Here is a 21420-nt window from a genome sequence, read left to right as displayed (position 1 = left end):
TTTAGGAACAAACATCTTGCATCCTTCAGTGTGTCATTTTTCTCTTAATCCTACTGCTTCTATTTTTAGTTTATCAGTGACTTGAACATCTTTTTACCAGAAGCATTCTGTTTTGCAGGTGAGACTTTTGGACCACAGAGTGCTGTGACCACAGATGCATCCTTCTCCATTCAAGATGTTCTAGAGAACAACATTTACTACTTTCAGAGCGTCCATGAAAGCATCGAGCCAACAAGTGATGTTTTCAGCTTTTACGTGAGCGATGGCTTCAGCCAGTCTGAGGTGCACAGCATCAACATCACCATTCAGGTACGCCTGTGCTTTCTGGCTGCAAGAGCCCTCTCTTTCCACATAGACAACTGACTTTTTAAAGTATAGCTCCCTCAAATTGTGAGCTTTCCTCACACCTTTATAATACGTGGGTAGGGGACTAGAAAGTTTCCTTTCTCTGAACTATTTTCTTTCCCTACTACAGGAGTGTAATTCCCCTGCCACACCAGAGAAGGGTTGTGTATTGCAGCCTCTTCCCCAGGGCTTATTTCTCAGGTGTCTTCATCCTCCTAGAAGGAGCCACATTACTGGGGAGATCTAGGGAGACTGCTGTAGTCCATCTGCTGGTATTAGTGCCAGTGCTGTCATACAGTGCTCATTTCTTCTTGGCCTCTTCTCTTGTTTGACTTTGGGATCTGTGCAGCGACGGAATGATGAGCCCCCAAAGATGGTGTTGGAGCCTGTCAGAGTGCATGAGAGCTCAGTGGTTGTTACCAGTGCCTCACTCAACCTGCAGGACCTGGACACCCAGAACAGTGAGCTTGTCATCATGGTTACCAAAACTCCTGAGCACGGTAAGTCCTGACAAGCTGGGGTGGGAGCAGGAATATTTATGTTTGGGCGTGCGTATGTGTTTGCCTGTATCTGTAATAGCCCCTGATGTGAGAGAGAAGCCTACTACATTTGTGTAAAGCACATTTAGACCAGCAATGACACAGCAGTCACACTTCAGGACAGACTTGCATTTTGAAAGCTTTCCCAGTCTGTGAGAGAGGGAAAAGACAGACTGCACCCACTTCTCTGGGAAGCTCCCTTTTGTGTTATCCCATTTTCTGTTGTGGGATTTAGTTCCAAAGAGCTGAGCATCTACCTGTAGTGATAAAGCAAAGTCAGGGTGTGTAGTGAAGGCAATATGCAAAAAACTTCCATCACTTCTTTTAGTAAAACCATGTCCACTTCCATGCCTCCCACGGGCAGCCTGCATGCAAAGAGTGCCTTGTCTTCCCCATCATTTTGATGCATCTGTTGTTTGTCAGGTCACCTTCGCAGGAGGCAGACTGCTGTGGAGCCCCCAGAGCGTGGACACGTGCTGTCTCTGGGCTCATCCTTCACCTACCAGGACATTTTGGATGAGCTGATTGTTTATTCTCAAAGCGGTGCAGCAGCACAGACGGATGAGTTTGGCTTCTCCATCACAGATGGTCTCTACATGCAGACAGGGAAGCTGGAGTTCTCCATGGAGCTTCCAAAGAAGCAGCTGCCCACATTGACTGCCAACAGGGTCCTGCAGCTCCCCACTGGTATGGGAGGAGAGGGTGGAATGGTGTCACTTGTTCAGGTAGCCCAGTGGGAGAAACTCTTCATCTCCTGCTGAATGTAATTGCGAGGTGTAGGTATGCTCTCATGCTTCTTGTTTGACTGGGGAGCCAAATAATCTTCTCATAATGGAGCTAGGATCAATTGTCTATTAAAAAGGAGAGGGACAGGGGGAAAAGAATTACAGGCACAAATAGTTTCATGTATGCTGTAGTTAAGCACTGCCTCCCAAAAACAATTCCAGGGCTTTGTAGTTGTTAGTTGAGAAGGAATGTGAGAGCATCTAACCTCAGTCCTGACAGATAGCTGCAGGCCAAGTTTGCTTACTTTTCAGAAACTTTGCACTCCGCTTTCGTTCACATTTCTGAAAATGTGTCAGCTCTCCTTAAGCTGTTATGTCTCTTTTGTGCAGGGCTGCTAAGTGTGACATCATGCTAGGCTGAAAGCCACTCTTCCATGGCAGTGCAATGCCCACACAGTTTTCATTCATTGCACTCCAGCAAGCCTAGTGAGCAGGCAGTTGAGCGGGAACAAACCACGTGCCTGGGACACTGCTGTGCCACACTGGCCATCCAGGTGGAGGATCCTTGTAGATGAGGCCTCTGTTTGTTTTACTTATGGTGGGGTTGTCCTTTCTCTCAGAGAACTACCATGTCCTGGTTCTGTAAAATGTGAGCTTCTATTTATACAGTGTGGTCCAGTCTAGACAGATCACTTGACTGGATTGGCTGAAGCTGTTTGTGAGCTTTTTCTTTCTCTGGTTCAGGCTCTGCAGCACACATCACAGATCAACACTTGAAAGCAGCAGCTGTTTATCCAGATGACACGATGATCAGATTTGTCATGAAGAGGGATCCCAGCGTGGGCCGTTTGCAGTTGACTGATATTGATAATCCAGTCGAGATCTCTGTCAGAGGGCCTGTCAAAAGTTTTACCCAGGCTGATATAAATAAAGGTAAGAATGACTTCAGGTAATCATGGCAAGTAAAATGAGGGGAAGGATGATTTGAAAAAGGGACAAGGCAGAAGGTAAGATAAGGTTGTTATGGTAGAATCACTAAGCAAGTATTAAAAAGTCTCTCTCAGCAGGAGAAAAAGAGCAAAGAGAAAAAGCAAAGAAAGCCAAGTCCAGGAGCTCTGTCAAGCTCCAAGTCCCTTGGCTTATATTGTCAGCCTGCTTCCAAACTGGGAGTTACATGAAGTTACATGTAAATAAAGCACCTCTTTTCTCCTTTCCCTTTCTCCAGGGCAAGTGGTTTATAGTCACAAGAAGGGGGATCCTGGTGGAAATTTTGCCTTCACCTTTGATGTGATCGATGCAGATGGCAGCAGACTGATGGACCAGTTTTTTCATATCACTGTATTAGGTAAACAGTAGTCTAAAGTTACGTTTTCATTGCTGCAAAGCTTTATAGATGCCATTCCACACGTACAGCAAATTAAGATGGAATTCCTGAGATGCAGCTTTTATTCTCTGTCATTTCAAACGCCTTTGAAGTTTGGGGCATGAGGAGAGTTTGTGGCTGTAAAGATTAGTTCTTTGACAAACTCCTGAAAAAGACACAAAGGCATAATGTCCCTGTAATGTCTTCATTCTGTCTAGATTGTCTTCAAGACATTACATTGCTGTCCCCTCTGTTAATGACAAGTCCCAGAATACTCATTTTGAAATTATCACTCTGGGAGGGTTCCCTTCTGAGGATGGCCTGTGTGACTATATGCTGTCTTCTGCTTGTGAGCTAGTACCCAGTGGGAATAACGCCAAGGAATGGAAAGAGACCATCTCCTAACTCTGCTTTGTATTTAACCCTTGCAGAAGACAGGTTCCCCCCCTCCATCGTCGCTAACACAGGGCTGGTCTTAGATGAGAACTCTGCAAAGAAGATCACAACACTGCAGCTCTCTGCCACTGACCGGGACAGTGAGCCGACCCAGCTCCAGTACAAGCTCACCAAGCAGCCACAGCTGGGGCACCTGGAGCATGTGGCCTCCCCAGGTTAGCAGGATGACATTTTGCGTGGTTGGGTGATCCTAACAGCAAAGCGCTGCAGACCTCTCGAGTCCTAAAGATTCACTGCAGGAAAAATGAGCATGGAGGCAGCTGCACAGAATTATGCTTCCTGTTAGAAATTGATGGCTATTAGCTCAAAGAGCTGGAAAGTAAGGTGCATGGAGACACAGCAGCCTGATAATTGCAGATGAGGATATATTCAGCTGCTGAATGAATTTATGTCCCATGCCCTGCCTGGTGGACTTAGCAGATCAGTCCAGTGCACTGTGCGAGTCTCCTCTTTCAGTACTGACTGCTGCTTCTGCATGACAGGCAAACTTTCAGCCTTCTCTGTGACCACAAAGAGTGCAGTGCCCTAAAGAATCCATCCCCTAATGACCATGGTAATAGAGCCCACGTTGGTGAACGGACATCTTCCTTTGTCTCCCTCCTGATCATTGTGCCCTTTGGTTCTTAAACTCCAGCCTCATCTTCAGCTATGCTCTGGAGAGAGGAAGGGAATTAAGCAGTGAGTTCTTTTTGTGGCACGATGGATCTGCTAGCTAATGAAGTCTGGTAGTTCAGGGGGGTTTTGATGAATTTCAGAGTTGCTTTCCATGCTCAGTTATCCACAAAGAGTATGAGTATTGTATTCCCTTTTGCTGAATTAGTTTACATCTGTACTGTCATATAATATGCTCTTCTGAAGTAGATTATACTTAGCTAAGATATATTTCTTCTTAGAATTAGAATTCTTAGATTTCTCCTTGACAAGACATTAAAGCGTGTTTGCTGCGTTTTCAGGATGCAGTCGGTTCCTATATAGCACAGTTTCAGTGTATGGTTTGCCTCATAACCTCTGTGTAAGGTGTCCTCTGACAGACATGTTGACAGAGTAGGAATAATGAATGAAAGATTTAAATAAGCAAACTCCCTGCTGGGAGACAATTAAAAAGCAGTGCTTTTGTCTGAGTTGCAAACTAAATGATGGATCTGGTTCTTTTGAAATCTGAAATAGATGGATTAAGGATTTTATTCCCCTTGTTACTTAAGATGTGACAATTCTGATTTTTGTGCTTTTTTGGGTCCACGATGGACTGAAAAAGATACAGGGTTGTGCACTCTGAAAGATTTGTTCTCATGATTTAAATGACCTGAACCTAAGGAGAGAGTACTGGAGTGCTCAAAAGAGAACACAAACCTTTAAAGCTAATGAGCTCAAGGGAAACCTTGGCTAATCAACCATTCCTGGGTCATTTATTTATGCCAGATCTCTCTATCTTAACTATGTGGGATAGTTGCCTGCAGCCATTTGACATGATAAACTCGCAAAAACCTTTTGTCTGGGTTTTTGTTGTTGATAAGAGCAGGAAAACTTGACAAATGCAGCAGTAACAGTTAAAGGCTTGAGTGCTTTTTAAAATGTGTTTTGGCTACCTTTCTGTGTGTGTCACACATAAGGACCTGTAAAAGTGTCAGTATAAATCAGTGTGGAAAATGGGGCTTAGTCTGTTCTACGTGCTGGGGTACAAGAAGGGGAAAGATAAAGCAGAGAGTTGAAGGACATTTTTGTAAGCTGTGAGGCTGGGAATCTTCTGCCCATAGTCAGTGATACCGTGGTTAGATCAGCCCTTCATGGCAGAGAGAATGAAAGAAAAAAAGATCGAAACAGCTCATGTGTTTGCACCTGTTTTTCTCTTGTTCTGTGACAAGCAGCTCATCCTGAATAGGGTGTGCTAGCAGTGAGAGGTGTTGTAAAGTCTGTAAAGAAGTTTATAGTTCCATTTGTAGTAGTGCCTTTTTTTCATTTAGAAGTTGTTGAACGGAGTGTTTATGAAGTACACGGTACAGTTTGAACTAGAGTGCAGACCGAACACTTATAGCTACGTTTGTCCAACACCCTGCATTTTTCTCTGCCTCGCTTCTTCTATATGCATTATCCCCTGTTCTTTTTCTAGGGACAAAAATCAGTTCTTTCAGCCAGGCAGACTTGGCCTCTCGCAGCATCCAATACGTTCACACTAGCGACACTGAAAAGCATACGGATGCCTTCACCTTCTCTGTGTCTGATGGAACAAATGAGGTAGGTCCCAGCATGAATTTTCCCCTGAGTTTGAGCAGACTATTGATTCTGTAGGATGTGCTGGGAGTCTGTTCTTGTGTCCTGTCAAGAGAAAGATGCATGTAGCATAGGAAATGAAAAAAGCCATACATAAGCTTGTAATTCAGCAATGGTGGTTACTCTTCCCTGCTGCGAGAGATGTTATGTACCACAGGGAGAGTTAAGAGCTCTGTGAAGGGAAGAGCAGCTACCCAAGGTGTAGGCCCATGAGACTGATTTACCAATGTCTGATTTTCTTTTGTTTACCACTTGCTCCTGGAGACCAGCTTTGATCCAATGCACTGATAAAGCATCCAGAAGCACAGTCAGACCCTTAAGGTCTGCTTCCTGCTTTCTGAAAGGGAAAAATTGTAGCTGCAAATAGAGGGAAAGGGACAAAGTAGAGTGAGTGATGGAGGGAAGAGTGAGTGTCAACAAATGTCACAGGAAGCAGAAGAAGATATTAGTGAGGTAGAAGAGGTCATGTTTATGTGATCTAAGCTTAGAAGCTGGTGTTCGCTCACTAAGTCCAGAAGGAAGTGACCCAAACTCAGTGGGTCACTGTGATCTCCTTACAGTGTTACTATTTCAATGAAGTTGTGCTCTTGTTGAACTGAATTCATCAAGAGAGACTTTTCCTTCTGTTCCAGGTCAGCCAGACATTTGACATCACCATAAACCCTGTGGATGATTCCTTACCTGTAGTGCAAAGCCTTGGGATGAGAGTTCAGGAAGGTGTGAGAAAAACCATCACAGAGTTTGAGCTTAAAGCAACAGATGCTGACACAAAGGTAAGACTCCTCCCTCCCCTGCTCTGCTGCACATGTGGGCTATGAGAAAAGTGGGCTCGTGTTCAAAGAGAGATTACATGAGTATCATCCCTCCCTGCTCATATCCCACCTGATAACTTCAAACAAAGAGCTTGTGGGAGGCCCAGTTTGTATATAAATAGATGAATGACTGAACAAAGTAAAGCCCTGGCTTGAGAAATACATGCTTCATCTGGGATATCTCCGAGACATGTACAGCAAACCTGCATGCAGAATGTTTAAAAGTTACCATCAGAGCTAATCCTCGCCCTGTCCCTCTCCAAACATGGTGGATTTGACCTGAGCTTAGAAGTCTATGCTTGGCACAGATGAAAATGGCATTTCCTCCTGCTCCTTCTGGGTCTGACTTTGGGGGAGAGATGAAGACAGGCAGAGCTCAGTGAATCAATTCAGGGTCATCAGCTTTATCACCCTGTCTCCTTCGTGCAGGCTGAGGCAATTACATTCACAGTCGTGCAGCCCCCTCGACATGGCCTGATTGAACACACCAGCAATGGGCAGCATTACCACCAAGCCACCACCTTCACCATGGATGACATTTACCAGAACCGCATCAGCTACAGTCACGATGGAAGCAACTCACTGAAGGATCGCTTTGCTTTCACTGTGTCTGATGGGACCAATCCCTTCTTCATTATGGAGGATGGGGGGAAAAAGGTAAAGGGACAAAGGGAGGTGAGAGAGACCACGGAAATAGCTGATAGAAAGCTGCCTCCTCTCACAGGAGGCAGAGTTGGCTGCTGCCACTCCACAGAAGATAAAGGCTGAATATTCTTACTTTATGCTTGTTCAGTGCTGTAATGGCAAGACTTGTGAATGCAAATTTGCTCTGGGATCTTGATCCTAATGAGGCAGAAAGGAAGGTAGGCTGAAAATATGGTGGCCAAGGCTCTGACTCCCAGGGTAACAGCTGTTTCTCTGAAACTTTGTCAGGTTGTGACAGCAGCACCACAGCGCTTCAGAATGGACATCCTCCCTGTGGATGATGGGACACCCAGGGTGGTCACCAACCAGGGTTTGCAATGGCTGGAGTATGTGGATGGCAAGGTAACTGCTTGTCTGGGTTTGGATTAGATTGTTTCTCAGGTTGTTTCAGAAGGGATTCACAGGAGAACGCTGTGATCCTTTGGCATTTTTGTTCTCGTGATAGACTGCAAGAGCCCCTCTGTGTCCTTGGAAAAGACAGAGGTGTGCAGGGGTGCCTGCACTGCGGCTCCATTGGCTAATCCAGACGATGTGGCTCCAGAGCACAAAATTACTTCCTTCCCTTACATCAGCAGGCTTTTGTACGTGCTCTCTGGCTCAGTACAGCTCCTGCCCACCTTACCAGATGTCCTGCCCCTTGTCTCTCCTCCCCAAGGCGGTATATCTTCAGTTTTGCTGATGGCAAGGAATCTGTGATTATGTGCTGCAACAGCTGCACTGAAGATGTATGGCTTCCAAGATACAGGAATTTCTTGCTGTGGCATGCCTTTGTTTTGCTGAAGTCTAAACAAAACCACAGGGAATGCTATCTTGCGCTCATTTTTGAGGACTCCGTCTTAACTGAAAAGAATTACTTCAGTTCTTCCCAAGAAAAATTGTTCAAAGGCACTGCATTAAGAAATTGCATTAGGAAATGGCTTTCTCAGCTCAGACTCCTGACTTGAGAAAAAGCACTCCTACAGTCCCAGGCAGTTGAATTCTCTCTTATTTTCTCCTGCGTTTAAAGGTGTTTCCTTTTTAAAGAGAGAGCAAAATGTGGTGGAACTGAGGCCCATCTGTTTGAGGTCATTTGAAAGTGGGTTATTATAAGCTGACTAAAGCAGCATGAACTGTCCTGAGTGCAACGTTAAAATCGAGGCTGTTTGCAAATGCTTTTGTCAAGGTCAGGGCTCACCTCAGCATCATTGCAGTCCATGGAGTGATAGTTTCCAGTTGAAACTGGAAGATTTGTCATAGCTTTTACCGTCAACTAGGTAGGGCTTGGCAGCGTGCTTTGAATTTGCTTTTCTTTGAACCAGATGTTTTTTAATTATTATTATAGAATTTTAGAATTTGAGTCCTTCCTATGCTGTCAAACTTCATGTGGGGTGTAGCTAAGGGCTACACCCCCTCTGTGTGTCCAAGGCCACCCTGTTCTTTGCTTTTAAACTTCCCAGTGCTCCCTCATGGAGCTCTGCAGGATGGTAGGTCTTTTTGGATGACTGGTTAAAAAGACTTGCACTGCTTGATCTTCAGAGTTTAACTCCATCGGTTTGGCTTTAATCCAGGCAACCAATCTAATCACCAAGAAGGAATTACTGACAACAGATCCTGACACAGATGACAAACAGCTGATCTATGAGATAACAGATGGTCCCAGGAATGGTTATGTGGAGAACAAGCTGAAACCAGGAACAACTGTGACCATGTTTTCTCAGGGTATGGAAGATGGGCTATGTGTTGTTGCTTTTTTTCCTTCAGCTGCTTCAATCTGTCAAAATAGCCTATATATGGGGGGGAAAATGGTGGGAGGGGCGAAGACAAGGGGTAAAATCATATTACTGACTACAGGGTAGACTCACTGCCTGATCAGGAGAGTGGTGCTCTCTTTTGAAGTCTCAAAATTTTGTCCAAAAATAAGAAGTGAACTTCACTTCTTGTCGATGGCAGAAATGCTGTAATTTTTGCCATCCTACGTCCTGTAATAGGCCCTCCTTCTCCAGGTTAGAGCTAGAGACTTGGCTTGGTGACATGATAGGTTGTAGATTTTGCATGTGATCCTAAGGTCAAGGAGATGTTTATCCAGCAGTGCAAAGTCAACAGCGTGTAGAAAGTTCACTCTTCCGGCACTGTGGGTCCTCCATTAGCAACAAGAGGTGAGAAAGTAACTCTGCTTCCTACCCTCTGTGCTCTTTCTCATTGCTCCCTCCACCCTCCCCCAGGCAGGATGAGAGTGAATGGGCAGCACAGCCTTTAGCATTTCTAGTACTGCAGTTTGCAGAGCCTCGCACTGTGCTGCACTAGGTCCTGTACAGATGCAGTCAGCAGTTCCTTGTCATCAGGCCCTGCCGGCCAAGCCTGGTGTCCTGTGTGCTCAGGGAAAAAAAAAAAAAAGGGGAAATATAAAAAGGGGGAAAAAAAAAGGAAAAGACCTATGTTAGTTTAGAGCTGAAACCATCTCAGCCGCAAGAAGCCCTGCTAGGACATGCCAGCTTATGGAAAAGAGCTGAAACGTGCTGCACAAGCGAATTCACACTCCATGCATTTGATCAAAACTGCTTTAAATTTACCCTATCTTAAAATATTGCAAATAAAGACTAGACAAGGGGATGACTTGTTGCAGCTTGTCGGCTGGCTTTTACCACAGGTAAGACATGGAAGTTAGAAAGGCTGTAGCAGCATAAAGGGCCTGTGGAAATTCTGATGCTGTGGCTGTGTGGATGCCATCTGTGCTGCTCATTTATAAGAGTGCTCATGTTCTTCTTGGTTCCATTGGATGTCTCCTCCCGCAGAGGATGTGAATCAGGGCCTCATTCGGTATGTGATGCATGAGGAGAAGGTTCAGGAGACTATGGACAGTTTTCAGTTCCTCGTGAAGGACAGCAAACCCAATGTGGTCCGTGGCAACGTCTTCCACATCCAGTGGTCTCTCCTCAGCTTTACATACAGCAGGTAAAGGGCATGGGGCTTACAGTGTTCTGCTGACAGATTGGGTCTTATCTGGGTTGGGGCAGGCTGAACTATATCATGTGGTTGTATATGATGGGCCCACAACATGAGAAGAGAATTCTGGGGCAATTATCATCAATTATGCCTGTTTCCTGATGCCTAGTCAGGACTGAGGACTTGCTATGGCACCACACACAGCAGTCGTGCTGCTGATTTGTAGGTGTGCTGGGGGAGCCAACCACGTGTTTTGGTGAGGAGAGGGGCCTGCTGGGTTACACCCTGGAGCAGGGTTGCTGAATAGCTGACATCTGCCCAAGTCCCTGCTTATTAGCATCCTGTGGATTTTCTGTGCAGACAACAGTCAGCATGAGTTTGTTGGTGTCAGTATAAACACTTAGTTTGCTCTCCAGCCTGAACATCCTGCCCATGTTCCTGTAGGATGCCAGTGCCCTCAGCTTGTGCATTAAGTAATGCCTGTTATTTGTCTCTGCTCAATACATTTCCAGCTACAACGTCAGTGAGAGCGCTGGCTCTGTGAGCGTCACCGTGCGGCGGATTGGTAACCTTAACCAGTATGCCATTGTCTTGTGCCGCACGGAGCAGGGAACAGCCACTTCCAGCTCTGGTTCACAGTCTGAAGAGCAGGACTATGTGGAGTACGCAGGGCAGGTAGGCTGGGGATGGGGGGAGAGGAGGGAAGAACCAACTCAACTTTCTGTCTGTACATACTGTCACTCGAGTGACACTGAAGGGCAGAGGACAGGGCACAGTGGGGAACTGGCAGAGAGCAACAGCTTGCTTCTAATCATCATGGCTAAGCTTGTAAAGTGGGTTACATTTTCATCTGTTGCCCAGCATGGAATGCCTGGACGCTGCTGTTACGATATATAGATATATATATATATTTTTACACTGTCAGCTCTCTTGTGTTGTGTGATTGATGCGTAGTGAGGGTGAGAAGGATGGAGAAGCAGGGCCCAGTACCTCAAAGGTGGAGCATGATGCAAACTGAATAATTTCTTGAAAGAATTATGCTTCTTGAAAGGCTGAAAAGTGATGCAGCTGTCATCTAAATCATTAGTCTGCATTTAAACACAGTATATGTCTTCTAGATACAGATATTCTATAATATATCTTCTAGAAAAGCATCTGAGTTGGGACGAAGAGCACACTTTTGTTACATTGTTCCTACAATTGGTCATTGCAACTGTTGGGCATGAGCTTCCCATCCATGTTTTGTGTTTTTTCTTGTTCCTGCAGATGGAAGCATAGTGCAGTGCTGTGTGTTTTCTGCTTAGACGCTTACTTATTCTCTTTTTTCCTTTCATGAGCCAAAACTCCTGAAGAGAAGAAACAATGCCATAACTTGGAGCATATTTCAGCAATACTTCTTTCAGTTTAAGTAACTTTTGTGGCCACAAGAGAAGTTCATAAAGTGCTCATTTGTGGCTTGGTGAAGTTCATGGTCCCTGTGATTTTAAGATTCCCAGTAGAACTGATAAAAACATGAAGAAGAAGACTCTGCTTCTTTTTTAAAAGACAATGTGCTATTTGTTTTCAGAAGAGAGTCTCTTTTTTTATCAGGATTTTATGTTGGCAGGTATGCTCTACAGTAGTGTTTTGGCAAATCACAAACGTCACAGGCTTGCCTGGATAGGAATGCCACTTAGAGTCTTGCAAAAGTCCAAACGCATGACTGAGAGCAGAAGGCCTCAAGGCTTGCCTACACACTGCATTTGCTGCTGCCTTTGACCTCTGCTTAGTCACTTATCCTTGGCTAAGGTTGGTGTGTTGTGCTGCATGCACAGGGTGTGTACCTGAGGCAAGGGTAAGGCAGGAAGGGGAAGGAAAGTTTCAGATTCCTGCAGACCACTTACTGCCTTCCAGGTGCAGTTTGAGGAGCGGGAAGACACCAAGGCCTGCACCATCGTCATTAACGATGACGACATCTTTGAGAGCACCGAGAGCTTCACTGTGGAGCTCAGCATGCCAGCCTATGCTCTGCTGGGGAATGTCACCCAGGCCACAGTCACCATCACAGACGCTGAGGATGAGCCCATGCTGCAGTTCGACAGGAAGACGTACCACGTCAGTGAGAGCGCTGGGTTTCTCTCTGCACCTGTTGAAAGGAAAGGTGGGTTGAATCTGAACCCACCCTGCCAGAAGGTGGATGAGGAGCCCTGGAGATGATAGCCAAGAGGGGATAGGGAGATGTGAGGCACCTACGAACAGGCTGTGAAGTAGCTTTGTGGTACAACTCAGAAGACAAGAAACAACGCACGCGAGGTGGCTTAATTTTTTTTATTCCCTAGCTCCGCTTTTAAGATTCACCAAACAAGTTAAAGCTCCCTGCTCTTGAATCCACCTCTCCTCTCAGCATGAACAGGAGCAGACCCTTGTATTTATTTACTGCTTCTCTGTGATCTAGATACCGTGTTTTTTGTGGACCCTATCACTGTGCCCTACGTTCTTTCATAGGAAAGTGCCAAAATGCCATCTATTTCCTGGTCATAGTAACCAAGAGGTCAGATTTGGAGTACGCCTGGAAGTGAGGCCTTAGGCAGCTTTGGTGGAAGTTTAGGAGCAGGGATGGTGTTCTTCCCACCTTCTGTAGTGAATGCTGCTTTATTATTTAAGTCAACAACATCTGATTTCCTCTAACAAATAGAATATTTCCATAAAGTTGCATTTTTTTCTGTTGCATTTTAGGAGATGCTAGCAGCACTGTGTCTGCTGTCTGCTACACTGTCCCCAAATCAGCCAAGGGAAGCAGCCTTTATATGCTGGAGTCTGGCTCCGACTTCAAGTCCCGAGGGATGACAGATGACAGCCGCATAGTTTTTGGACCAGGTGTTACCATGTTGACATGTGATGTCATGCTTATTGATGACAGTGAATATGAAGAAGAAGAGGAGTTCGAGATAGTATTGGCTGATGCTTCGGAAAATGCACGCATTGGCAACCGGGCTTCAGCCAGCGTCTTCATCGGTGGTCCCAATGATGCCTCGACAGTGTTCCTGGGAAATGCCACGTTCACCGTCAGTGAGGCTGCAGGTGAAGAGTGGCAGGGGCTTTCACTAGGATGAGGTGTCAGAAATGATTTGCAGCACAGTAGCATCATCATATAACATCTGTGGAAGGTTATAACATTTCCTTCCTGCCCTGAGTGGGGAGGGCTGAGAGTTGTTCCCTGCAACAGCCTGTGTTCCATGAGGGGCAGCAGTGATGAAAAAAGCACCCACTGAAGGTTGAGGAATGTTTTTTATTGCACGAGCCTGCTTTCTGATCTTGGTTCTCTCTCGTTATACAGGAAACATTGAAATTCCAGTCCTCCGTCACGGACCTGATCTTTCAACCCCCACCTCAGTGTGGTGTGCTACTCGGACATCAGATCCTCCATCTGCCAGCCCAGGAGTTGATTATGTCCCCAGCTCCAGAAAAATAGAGTTCAGGCCAGGCAAGACAGAAGAGGTGAGGAGCCACTTAGTCTCCTGATGAGTGTGCTCTGTCTGAGGACGCTTCTTCTCTCTCATGTATGTCCACTCTGTATTTGCCATTTGACCATTCTGAAAATCCTCTGGAGGCCACCTGAGAATTGTAAATGAAACTGCTATGCAGATTCCCATCAGATTAGCACTCCAGCTAGAAAAGATAGTCAGACCACCTCTTCTAGGATAAAGGTTGTCTGTTGCCTTTTCTCTGAACTGATATGCCCAGTTTATCTAGAACATTGTTGCCATTGATTAGCAACGTTAGAAAAAGCTTGACATGATTTCAGCTTTAGGCAGCCAAAAACAAGTGCCAGAAAGGATGACGGCTTCACATTTTTAAAAGTGGGACTTCTGCTTTTGTTCTAGTTCTGCACTCTGACAATCCTGGATGATGCTCAGTACCCAGTGATAGAAGGGCTGGAGACATTTGTTGTTTATCTCAGCTCACCCCATGGAGCTGAGCTGATAAAGCCCTTCCAAGCCATTGTGGCCATTAATGACATCATCCAAGATGGTAAGTTGTCTACCGCAGTTCTGTCTGGTCCACCTAGCCTCTTACTTAACACTTGCATGCAGCAAGAAGCTAGTCCAAGTGAGGTTACTCCTAGGTCTGATTTAACCTGTTTTCCTGGGATCCTGTCATTTCATTTGGATGCCCTGTTTCTGTTTATGCATCACTGTCCACATGAGCTTGGAGACTTCAGAAGTGCAGAACATGAATTCTGCTGTAGAGTTCACTCACTTTCAGCCATTCTCCTCTGCACAGAGCTCCGTCCTGATTCATGCTTTCTGTGGACTGAAGTCTCTCTTAACTATGTGAGGATGTTTCACCTCCTGTTTCTGTTGTTTCTCTTCATTCATCTCATCTCCTATTTCTGTACCTCGCTCATGTTTGGTTCTTTAAGGACAGCACACACTGTATAATCTAACTTTGTAGTAGTCCTTTCTGCTGCTATAGCTATTTCTTCTGTGTCTGACCACAGACAGTAAGATGATGCTTTGAGACCTAGCACATATTTCGGTACTGAGTCTTCATGTAATCCCTTCTTGACATGCCCCACAAACACAATCCCCGCACTGCCAACCCTGTCTTGCTCTTCAGCACATTGGAACAGCACCACAGTGTTAGGGAAGGAGCAGGTTTCAGGAGCCACTGAAATAGGTGACTAAAAGGCAGTGAATAGGGGTACTTTTTTTCTGAAGTGCTGCGGGGTCAGCCAGCCCTGTGCTCTTAGGAAGGCAGATAGCAGTCATGATCACTTGTTAATTTGAAATGAAATCCTTTACTGAGGCATAATAAAGCTGCCACTTCATTCTTTGTCTGTCAGACTGTGCAGCAATTCTCTAAGGGTGTATATGCCTTGGTCACTTCCTGGCACTGTGGAACTGACTTGTCCCTCTGGGATTTCAATGTTGCCTGACTTGTTCTTTTTTTTTGCTTCCTGCAGTACCAACCATGCAGTTCACCAAGGATGTGTTCACAGTGAAGGAAAAGGAGGGTGCACTACACATCCCCATTTTCCGCACTGGCGACCTGAGCTATGAGTCCTCCGTGAGGTGCTACACCCAGAGCCAGACAGCAGAAGTCATGGAGGACTTTGCAGAGAGGAGAAATGCAGACGAGTCCCGCATCACTTTCTTGAAAGGGGAGAAGGTGAGCTGAACCTGGCTTACAGGGAGAGTGAAGAACCACTGAGAGGAGTCGTGCAGATCTCCTCCTTGACTCTGTATTGTTAGAGGGAGCTGACAGTGGCTGTCAGAACTGATTTTGTAGATGCTTAAGGTCACAAATCCTTCTGGTTCTGGAAATATGACTCGTCTCTGAATGAGGGTCTTTGTTTCATAACAAAACTGGTTAAGATGTGAAATGCAAATCCTCTGCCAATCAGACTCAGGATTGTTGTAGCAAACAAGGATGGATTTGTGGAAGTAGATGTTTTCTGTACTCCGTCTTATTATGTAATTGTGTTTCTCCACACAGAGTACCCTTAAAAATAAAAGGGTGCTTCTTCCAAGACTGACAGTACTCAGACATTAAATCCAGACAGTGAGGAAACGGTAATCTTCCAGTGGCTTCCAGGAATTTATCAATGTCTTCTATTATCTCCTCTTCACTTGGCTTTAGGTGAAAAACTGCAGTGTTTACGTCAGTGATGACTCTGCCTTTGAACCAGAGGAGCAGTTTCATGTCCATCTTGGTAGTCCGCTTGGAAACCATTGGAGTGGAGCTAGGATTGGGAAGATAGACATGGCAACTGTGACCATCACTAATGATGAAGACGGTAAGAGACTAGGCTCAGCAAGGATGTGGGCACTGTGGTATAGGGTGCAGCTCCAAGGCCATCAGCATAGTCTCATCAAGCTCATTCTCTAATTACAAGAACTCCTTCAGTCACGTGGTCCCAGCAGATCTATTTTGTTATTTCTTATGGAAATACCAGATTGTGTGCTGGAGAACTACGGACTTGTATGCTGGACCACCACATGGTCACTGGTGTGGGGGCTTTGTGCACTGGTCTAATCGTATGGGAGGGATCAAATAACACCCGATTTGATTCACTGCTTGTCCCATGCCCCTGCAATTGTATAGGTCGCAGCTGCTTCTCCTGGGAGATGCTGCCTTTTCTCCAGTGTCTCAGCCTGGAGAGATCCATGAGGAAAGAAGGGACACCAGGTCCCCCAGGTGTGATGTGGAATGGAGGCCATAGTGCCACTGCATGGAATGGATTGAGTGCATGGGGTTCCATGGAAGGCAGGGGCGTAAGATTTGTGTGCCATCCTCTGAGAACCAAAGCATAGGAGTGGCGCTTTATCCCACTCCTTGCCCTAATTCACATCCTACCCTTACAGCTGCAGCTTTGGCCCCTGCTTTGAGCAGCCCCCTGCTCTGAAGACATGTAGATACAGTCTAAAAGGAGCTGGGCTTGGCTCAGCCCCGTTGCTGAGTACATTTATTTCATCTGTAAACGGTCAGCTGCTGTGCAAATGTGAAAATCTTCACTGCTGTTTCTTTATAGCACCCACCATTGAGTTTGAAGAAGCTGCGTACCAGGTACGGGAGCCACCTGGACCAGAGGGTGTCGCTGCTTTAAATATCAAAGTGGTCCGGAGAGGGGATCAGAACAGGACCTCAAAAGTGCGCTGTAGCACTCGTGATGGCTCAGCTCAGGCCGGAGTGGATTACTACCCCAAGAGTCGAGTGCTCAAATTCAGCCCAGGTAAAAAGTTCTTGGAGGGGGAGGTCGCAGCTGGTGGTGTCACCAGAGACATTTAGTGTGTATTAGGAAGGAGCACTGAAGGGAAACATCAGATTTGGACAAAGAGACTTTTTGTATTAGACTTGCAACACAGCACCAGTTTAACTCCTCCCACTGAAGTAAACTGCATGAACTGTGAGAAGATATAATATGCCTTTAGATTCAGGGGTTTAGATTTGATTTGGAATTTGTTTTTGGGTTCTTCACAGTATTTGTGGGAGAAGACATGCAGTTCTTCAGCATGCTACATGTGGGATTTAAAACTTTTCCCCTTTACTTACAACAAATGTAACATGTCATTCTTTTTCAACCTTAGTGTTCCATGATTCTATGATTTCTCCACTGCCCTTGCTGTCTTAATCATTCTCAGGTCAAGCACCCCAAAGTAATGGCTTCTTCTCTGAGCCAATGCTCTCTGCTGAAAATGCAAAGTGCTCAGCTGCTATCCAAGCAGGAGGGCAATGAGAAAGAGGCAATTAAATCCTAGAGGTGGAGAGCTCTTTACTGAGCAGGCTGTAGATGCTTAAGGAGACAGAAAGATGACTGAGATTTCTGCTGGCTGGAATTAACAGTACATGAAAAGATGGGAAGGCCATCTCAAATCCTGCCTTGTTTTTCCTTGTATGCATTCTATCACCTGATTTGTTTTGTTTGTGGTTTTCTGGGTTTTTTTTTTTTCCTGTTTTTTTTTCTTTCTTTTTTTTTCTGGTAATGTATTTCAAATATACTGCATGAGAACTTAAAATGTGGTATTTTTAAAAGTGTGATTCTCCCCGGCTGCAGCCCTGTGTGCTGCCACAGCTGTAGTTTTGTGATGATTTGTTGGATGAAGAGCCCTCAGAACAGTCCTCTACCAGAAGCACTGCTATCTGGCAGAGCGGTCCTTCGAGGTTCAGCAGAGATCTTTCCAAATCCTCTAAGAGCATAGACCATGTTACTGAGACAAAAGCTGTCACAAAACAGCTCTGCCTGTTGGTATGAGAGCGAGTAGAGATGCTCACTGCAGAGGTGGGATATTCTTCGGATCATAGACTTTTACTACAGACAGCTAACATAAGACAGGCATTATTAATCCTCAGATGGCATCTGCTAGTAAATTTATCACTTGATCAATCAGATCAGTTGTCATAGTTAGAGTTTTATGTATAAATTCCTGTGTGGAAAGGGCTAAATTATTAGCAGCAATGAGTGGAAATAAAATTTATAATGTGTATTTTATCATTGTATTTCAGTGGCCACGGCATAGATCAGCTCTGCTTTCTTTTTTTTATGAGAGCTTCAGAGCAATATCCAGTGATGAATTCTCTGTTTCTCTTGCATTTACTCTCATAGGTGTGGACCACATCATGTTTAAGGTGGAGATTATGTCCAACGAAGATCGGGAGTGGCACGAGTCCTTTTCTCTGGTGCTGGGTCCAGATGACCCAGTGGAAGCTGTTCTTGGAGACACCAGCACTGCAACAGTGACTATTTTGGATCAGGAGGCAGCAGGCAGCCTGATTCTGCCAGCACCTCCTGTGGTGAGTTGCCCATTGCAATGAATGCGATTTAGTACCCTTCAAGACTCAGAACTCTTGTACAGTTTCTGAAAAAAACATAAAGAGCTGCAATGATGCAGCAGGCTCACAGTGAGTGGGAAGGATAGCTTGTCGTGCTCCTCCCATCAGACCCAGGTGAATGCTTCTATCTTGTATCTGTACAGGTCGTCTCCTTGGCTGATTATGACCGTGTGGAAGAAGCGACCAAGCACGGTGCTAAGAAATCCCCTTCTCCAGGCTATCCTCTCATCTGTGTCACTCCCTGTGATCCTCACTTCCCCAAGTTCATGGTCATGAAGGAGCGCTGCAGCGAGGCCGGGATCAACCAGTCTTCCATACAGTTCAGCTGGGAAGTAGCAACCCCCACAGATGGGAATGGGGCCAGGTCGCCTTTTGAAACCATCACTGACAACACACCATTCACCAGCGTCAACCATAAGGTATATGACTAGGTACAGGTGTGGCCAGGCTACAAAAGCATGTGGTGTAAGTCAGCAGAGGGCTTGGAACAGCACTGTCAGTCTGTGTGTTGTGTGATCACTCACCTGTGGAGTCTGGCGCTTGAAAAAGTGGCTGTGCTTGAGGGAGGAGCTTAATGCTCTGATGTGATCTGGAGTACCAGCTTTTGCCTGCAGGGTTGTCTGCTTTCTTCCCATCCTGCTCAAGTTGAAGGAAAGGCATCACTCTGTTTGGTCTCTGTTAGTTCAGGCACTCATTTTACTACTTTGCTCTGTGTGTGGCCTGAGATCTCTCTGCCCCTGGACTGTTCATATCCTGCCTCACAAGCAGAATTACTGTTTTCCTCTGGGGATTTTCCTGAGTCCTCCCAACTGTGGTGTCTCAGCTCTTTTCAAGCATTTGGGTATGTTTCTAGATGATGCATACTCAGGTATGAATAGTGCATGCTTTGGTTTGATAGAGATTAAAATCTCAGATTTGTGAATTCATATGAAATGTGAAGGCCTCTTTAGAGAAATATTTTTCTTCTGGGTTCAGAAAATGTAGCACTGTTTCCCTGAGCGTGCTGAAAGTGTTACTTCTGTTGAGGCAGGAAGTAGCTATGAACACTCAGATATTCGAGCAAGTCCCTGGAGGCAGGGGATAGATGGACCTTTGCAGGTCAGGTTCCCTCTTCCCTTTCAGGTGTATGGGCAGACTTAAGCAGCTGTAAAGCACCCAGCATATTCAGCTGCAACCTCAACTGGACAGGCAGACACTGGCATGCACATGCTCCCATTTTGCCTGTATGCAGTTGTCTGTCTCACCTCTGCTGCTTCACAACTCCGGGACAAAGTGTTATTGCAACCTGGAGAGATGTCGCAGTGCTGGTGCATTTGACCCAGGAGCACATTGCTCTCTCCTTGCTCCCTGCAGGTGCTGGACAGCATTTATTTCAGCCGGCGGTTCCACGTGCGCTGTGTGGCCAAGGCTGTGGACAAGGCTGGCCATGTGGGCACCCCCTTGAGGAGCAACGCAGTTACTATAGGGACAGACAGTGCCATTTGTCACACTCCTGTGGTCGCGGGGACAGCTCGAGGCTTCCAGGCACAGTCGTTTGTTGCCACTCTGAAGTATCTGGACGTCAAACACAAGGAGCATCCCAACAGGTATAAACAGGGAGGAGAGCACAGTCCTTTGCCAGGCCTTTTGGGGTGACAGAGCTGGCTTGAGAGTAGCCACTGCCAGGCTTACCGTGTCTGCTTCGCACTGCTGTGTGGCACGGGGCTCCCATGCCTGCTAGCACTGCTTTTTCTGCTTCTCATCCACTCTTTGTTCCAGGATCCACATCTCGGTGCAGATCCCCCACCAGGATGGAATGCTGCCACTCATCTCCACCCTGCCCCTGCACAATCTGCATTTCCTGCTCTCTGAGTCTATCTACAGACACCAGCATGTCTGCTCAAACCTGGTCACCATCAGAGACCTTAAAGGCATCTCAGGTAACCTTTAAAGCCAGCTTTTATTTGCACAACTGGGGAGTACGGAGAAACCAGTAACAATAATGCACAGCAGGCTCTGTCTTCCTTTGAGCTTAGTTGACATTATGGAAATAATAATTCCTTCCTGTGCTAACAGCAGTGATGCTCCGTTGTAACAGAGTTGCTCTGTTGAAAATGAGGTACTGCACGGGAATGTTTAAATTATAACAGGGCTACGCAGCATTGCTGCTTGAAGAGGCTGTAGGTTCACATCATGTTGCTGATGTTCTGCTTTTCAAACCTGTCTCTGAAATCCATGTGGATAGAGAGGGATCCACATGAAGTCTGTGTCACTGAGCTCTGCAGTTTGGCAAAAAGCAGCAGCAAGGGCAAGGTCACTGCTGGGGTAAATGCCAGAGCGAGAAAAGATATATGGTTTACGTCTCTGACATTCGGGGCAATGTGGCCTATGGTTGCTCTATGGAGGGCAAAGGGTTGTTGCATTTCACTCTTCATTTCATGCTCAAGCTGTTGTACCTTTAAGCTTAAAATTTAACTTCACTCTTTAATTAATAGGTTTATAAGCTTGCTTTTTGAGATTGTTAGTGCATTCCTGTAACGTTTTCACCCTTGAAGGTCTGTGTATGTTCAGCTTGACCTCCAGGGTGACGGAGAGGAGACATTAAGTCGTTAGTGTACTAAAAATCACTGACATGACTTGAGAATGCAAATGGGACTTGAGTGCACAGCTCAAACTCTTTTAAGATCTGAAGCAGTCAGTGTCCTGGTGTCTCTTACTCCCAGAGGCAGGATTCCTTGATGAAGTGACATATGATAGCATTGTTCTCGGTCCTGGCTATGACCGCCCTTACCAGTTCGACCCCTCCGTGAGAGAGTCAAAGACAATCCAGCTGTACAAGCACCTCAATCTGAAGAGCTGCATATGGACCTTTGATGCCTATTACGACATGACTGAATTAATTGATGTCTGTGGAGGCTCTGTAACAGCTGACTTCCAGGTAAGATGGCATATCCTGAACTCTTCATGTCATCCAGATCTCTGTCCATTCTCCG

The 21420-nt window shown here is 45.8% G+C and overlaps 1 protein-coding gene across 3 annotated transcripts in view; it reads left to right on the top strand.

Moving 5' to 3' along the window:
* Positions 1-21420, top strand: part of FRAS1 (Fraser extracellular matrix complex subunit 1) — a 164037-nt gene that overhangs the window by 134006 nt on the left and 8611 nt on the right. For 2 of the 3 annotated variants that reach the window (XM_025150292.3, XM_420470.8), the window contains 25 exons: positions 119-309; positions 695-845; positions 1308-1571; positions 2354-2542; positions 2835-2954; positions 3404-3583; positions 5536-5660; positions 6329-6469; positions 6938-7165; positions 7442-7555; positions 8761-8911; positions 9985-10144; positions 10648-10810; positions 12029-12275; positions 12851-13195; positions 13452-13612; positions 13999-14146; positions 15081-15286; positions 15758-15914; positions 16650-16850; positions 18222-18409; positions 18592-18867; positions 19802-20034; positions 20207-20367; positions 21151-21365. In XM_025150292.3, the coding sequence (XP_025006060.2) occupies positions 119-309; positions 695-845; positions 1308-1571; positions 2354-2542; positions 2835-2954; positions 3404-3583; positions 5536-5660; positions 6329-6469; positions 6938-7165; positions 7442-7555; positions 8761-8911; positions 9985-10144; positions 10648-10810; positions 12029-12275; positions 12851-13195; positions 13452-13612; positions 13999-14146; positions 15081-15286; positions 15758-15914; positions 16650-16850; positions 18222-18409; positions 18592-18867; positions 19802-20034; positions 20207-20367; positions 21151-21365 (4715 nt within the window). Of the gene's footprint in view, positions 1-118; positions 310-694; positions 846-1307; positions 1572-2353; positions 2543-2834; positions 2955-3403; positions 3584-5535; positions 5661-6328; positions 6470-6937; positions 7166-7441; positions 7556-8760; positions 8912-9984; positions 10145-10647; positions 10811-12028; positions 12276-12850; positions 13196-13451; positions 13613-13998; positions 14147-15080; positions 15287-15757; positions 15915-16649; positions 16851-18221; positions 18410-18591; positions 18868-19801; positions 20035-20206; positions 20368-21150; positions 21366-21420 lie in introns of those variants that run through there. The other variant, XM_015276618.4, reaches the window with a different exon arrangement.

Source organism: Gallus gallus, chromosome 4 (assembly GCF_016699485.2).
Source record: "Gallus gallus isolate bGalGal1 chromosome 4, bGalGal1.mat.broiler.GRCg7b, whole genome shotgun sequence".
NCBI lineage: Eukaryota > Metazoa > Chordata > Aves > Galliformes > Phasianidae > Gallus > Gallus gallus.
The sequence above is the reverse complement of the archived record's forward strand: the minus strand, read 5'-3'. Positions and strand labels throughout refer to the sequence as shown.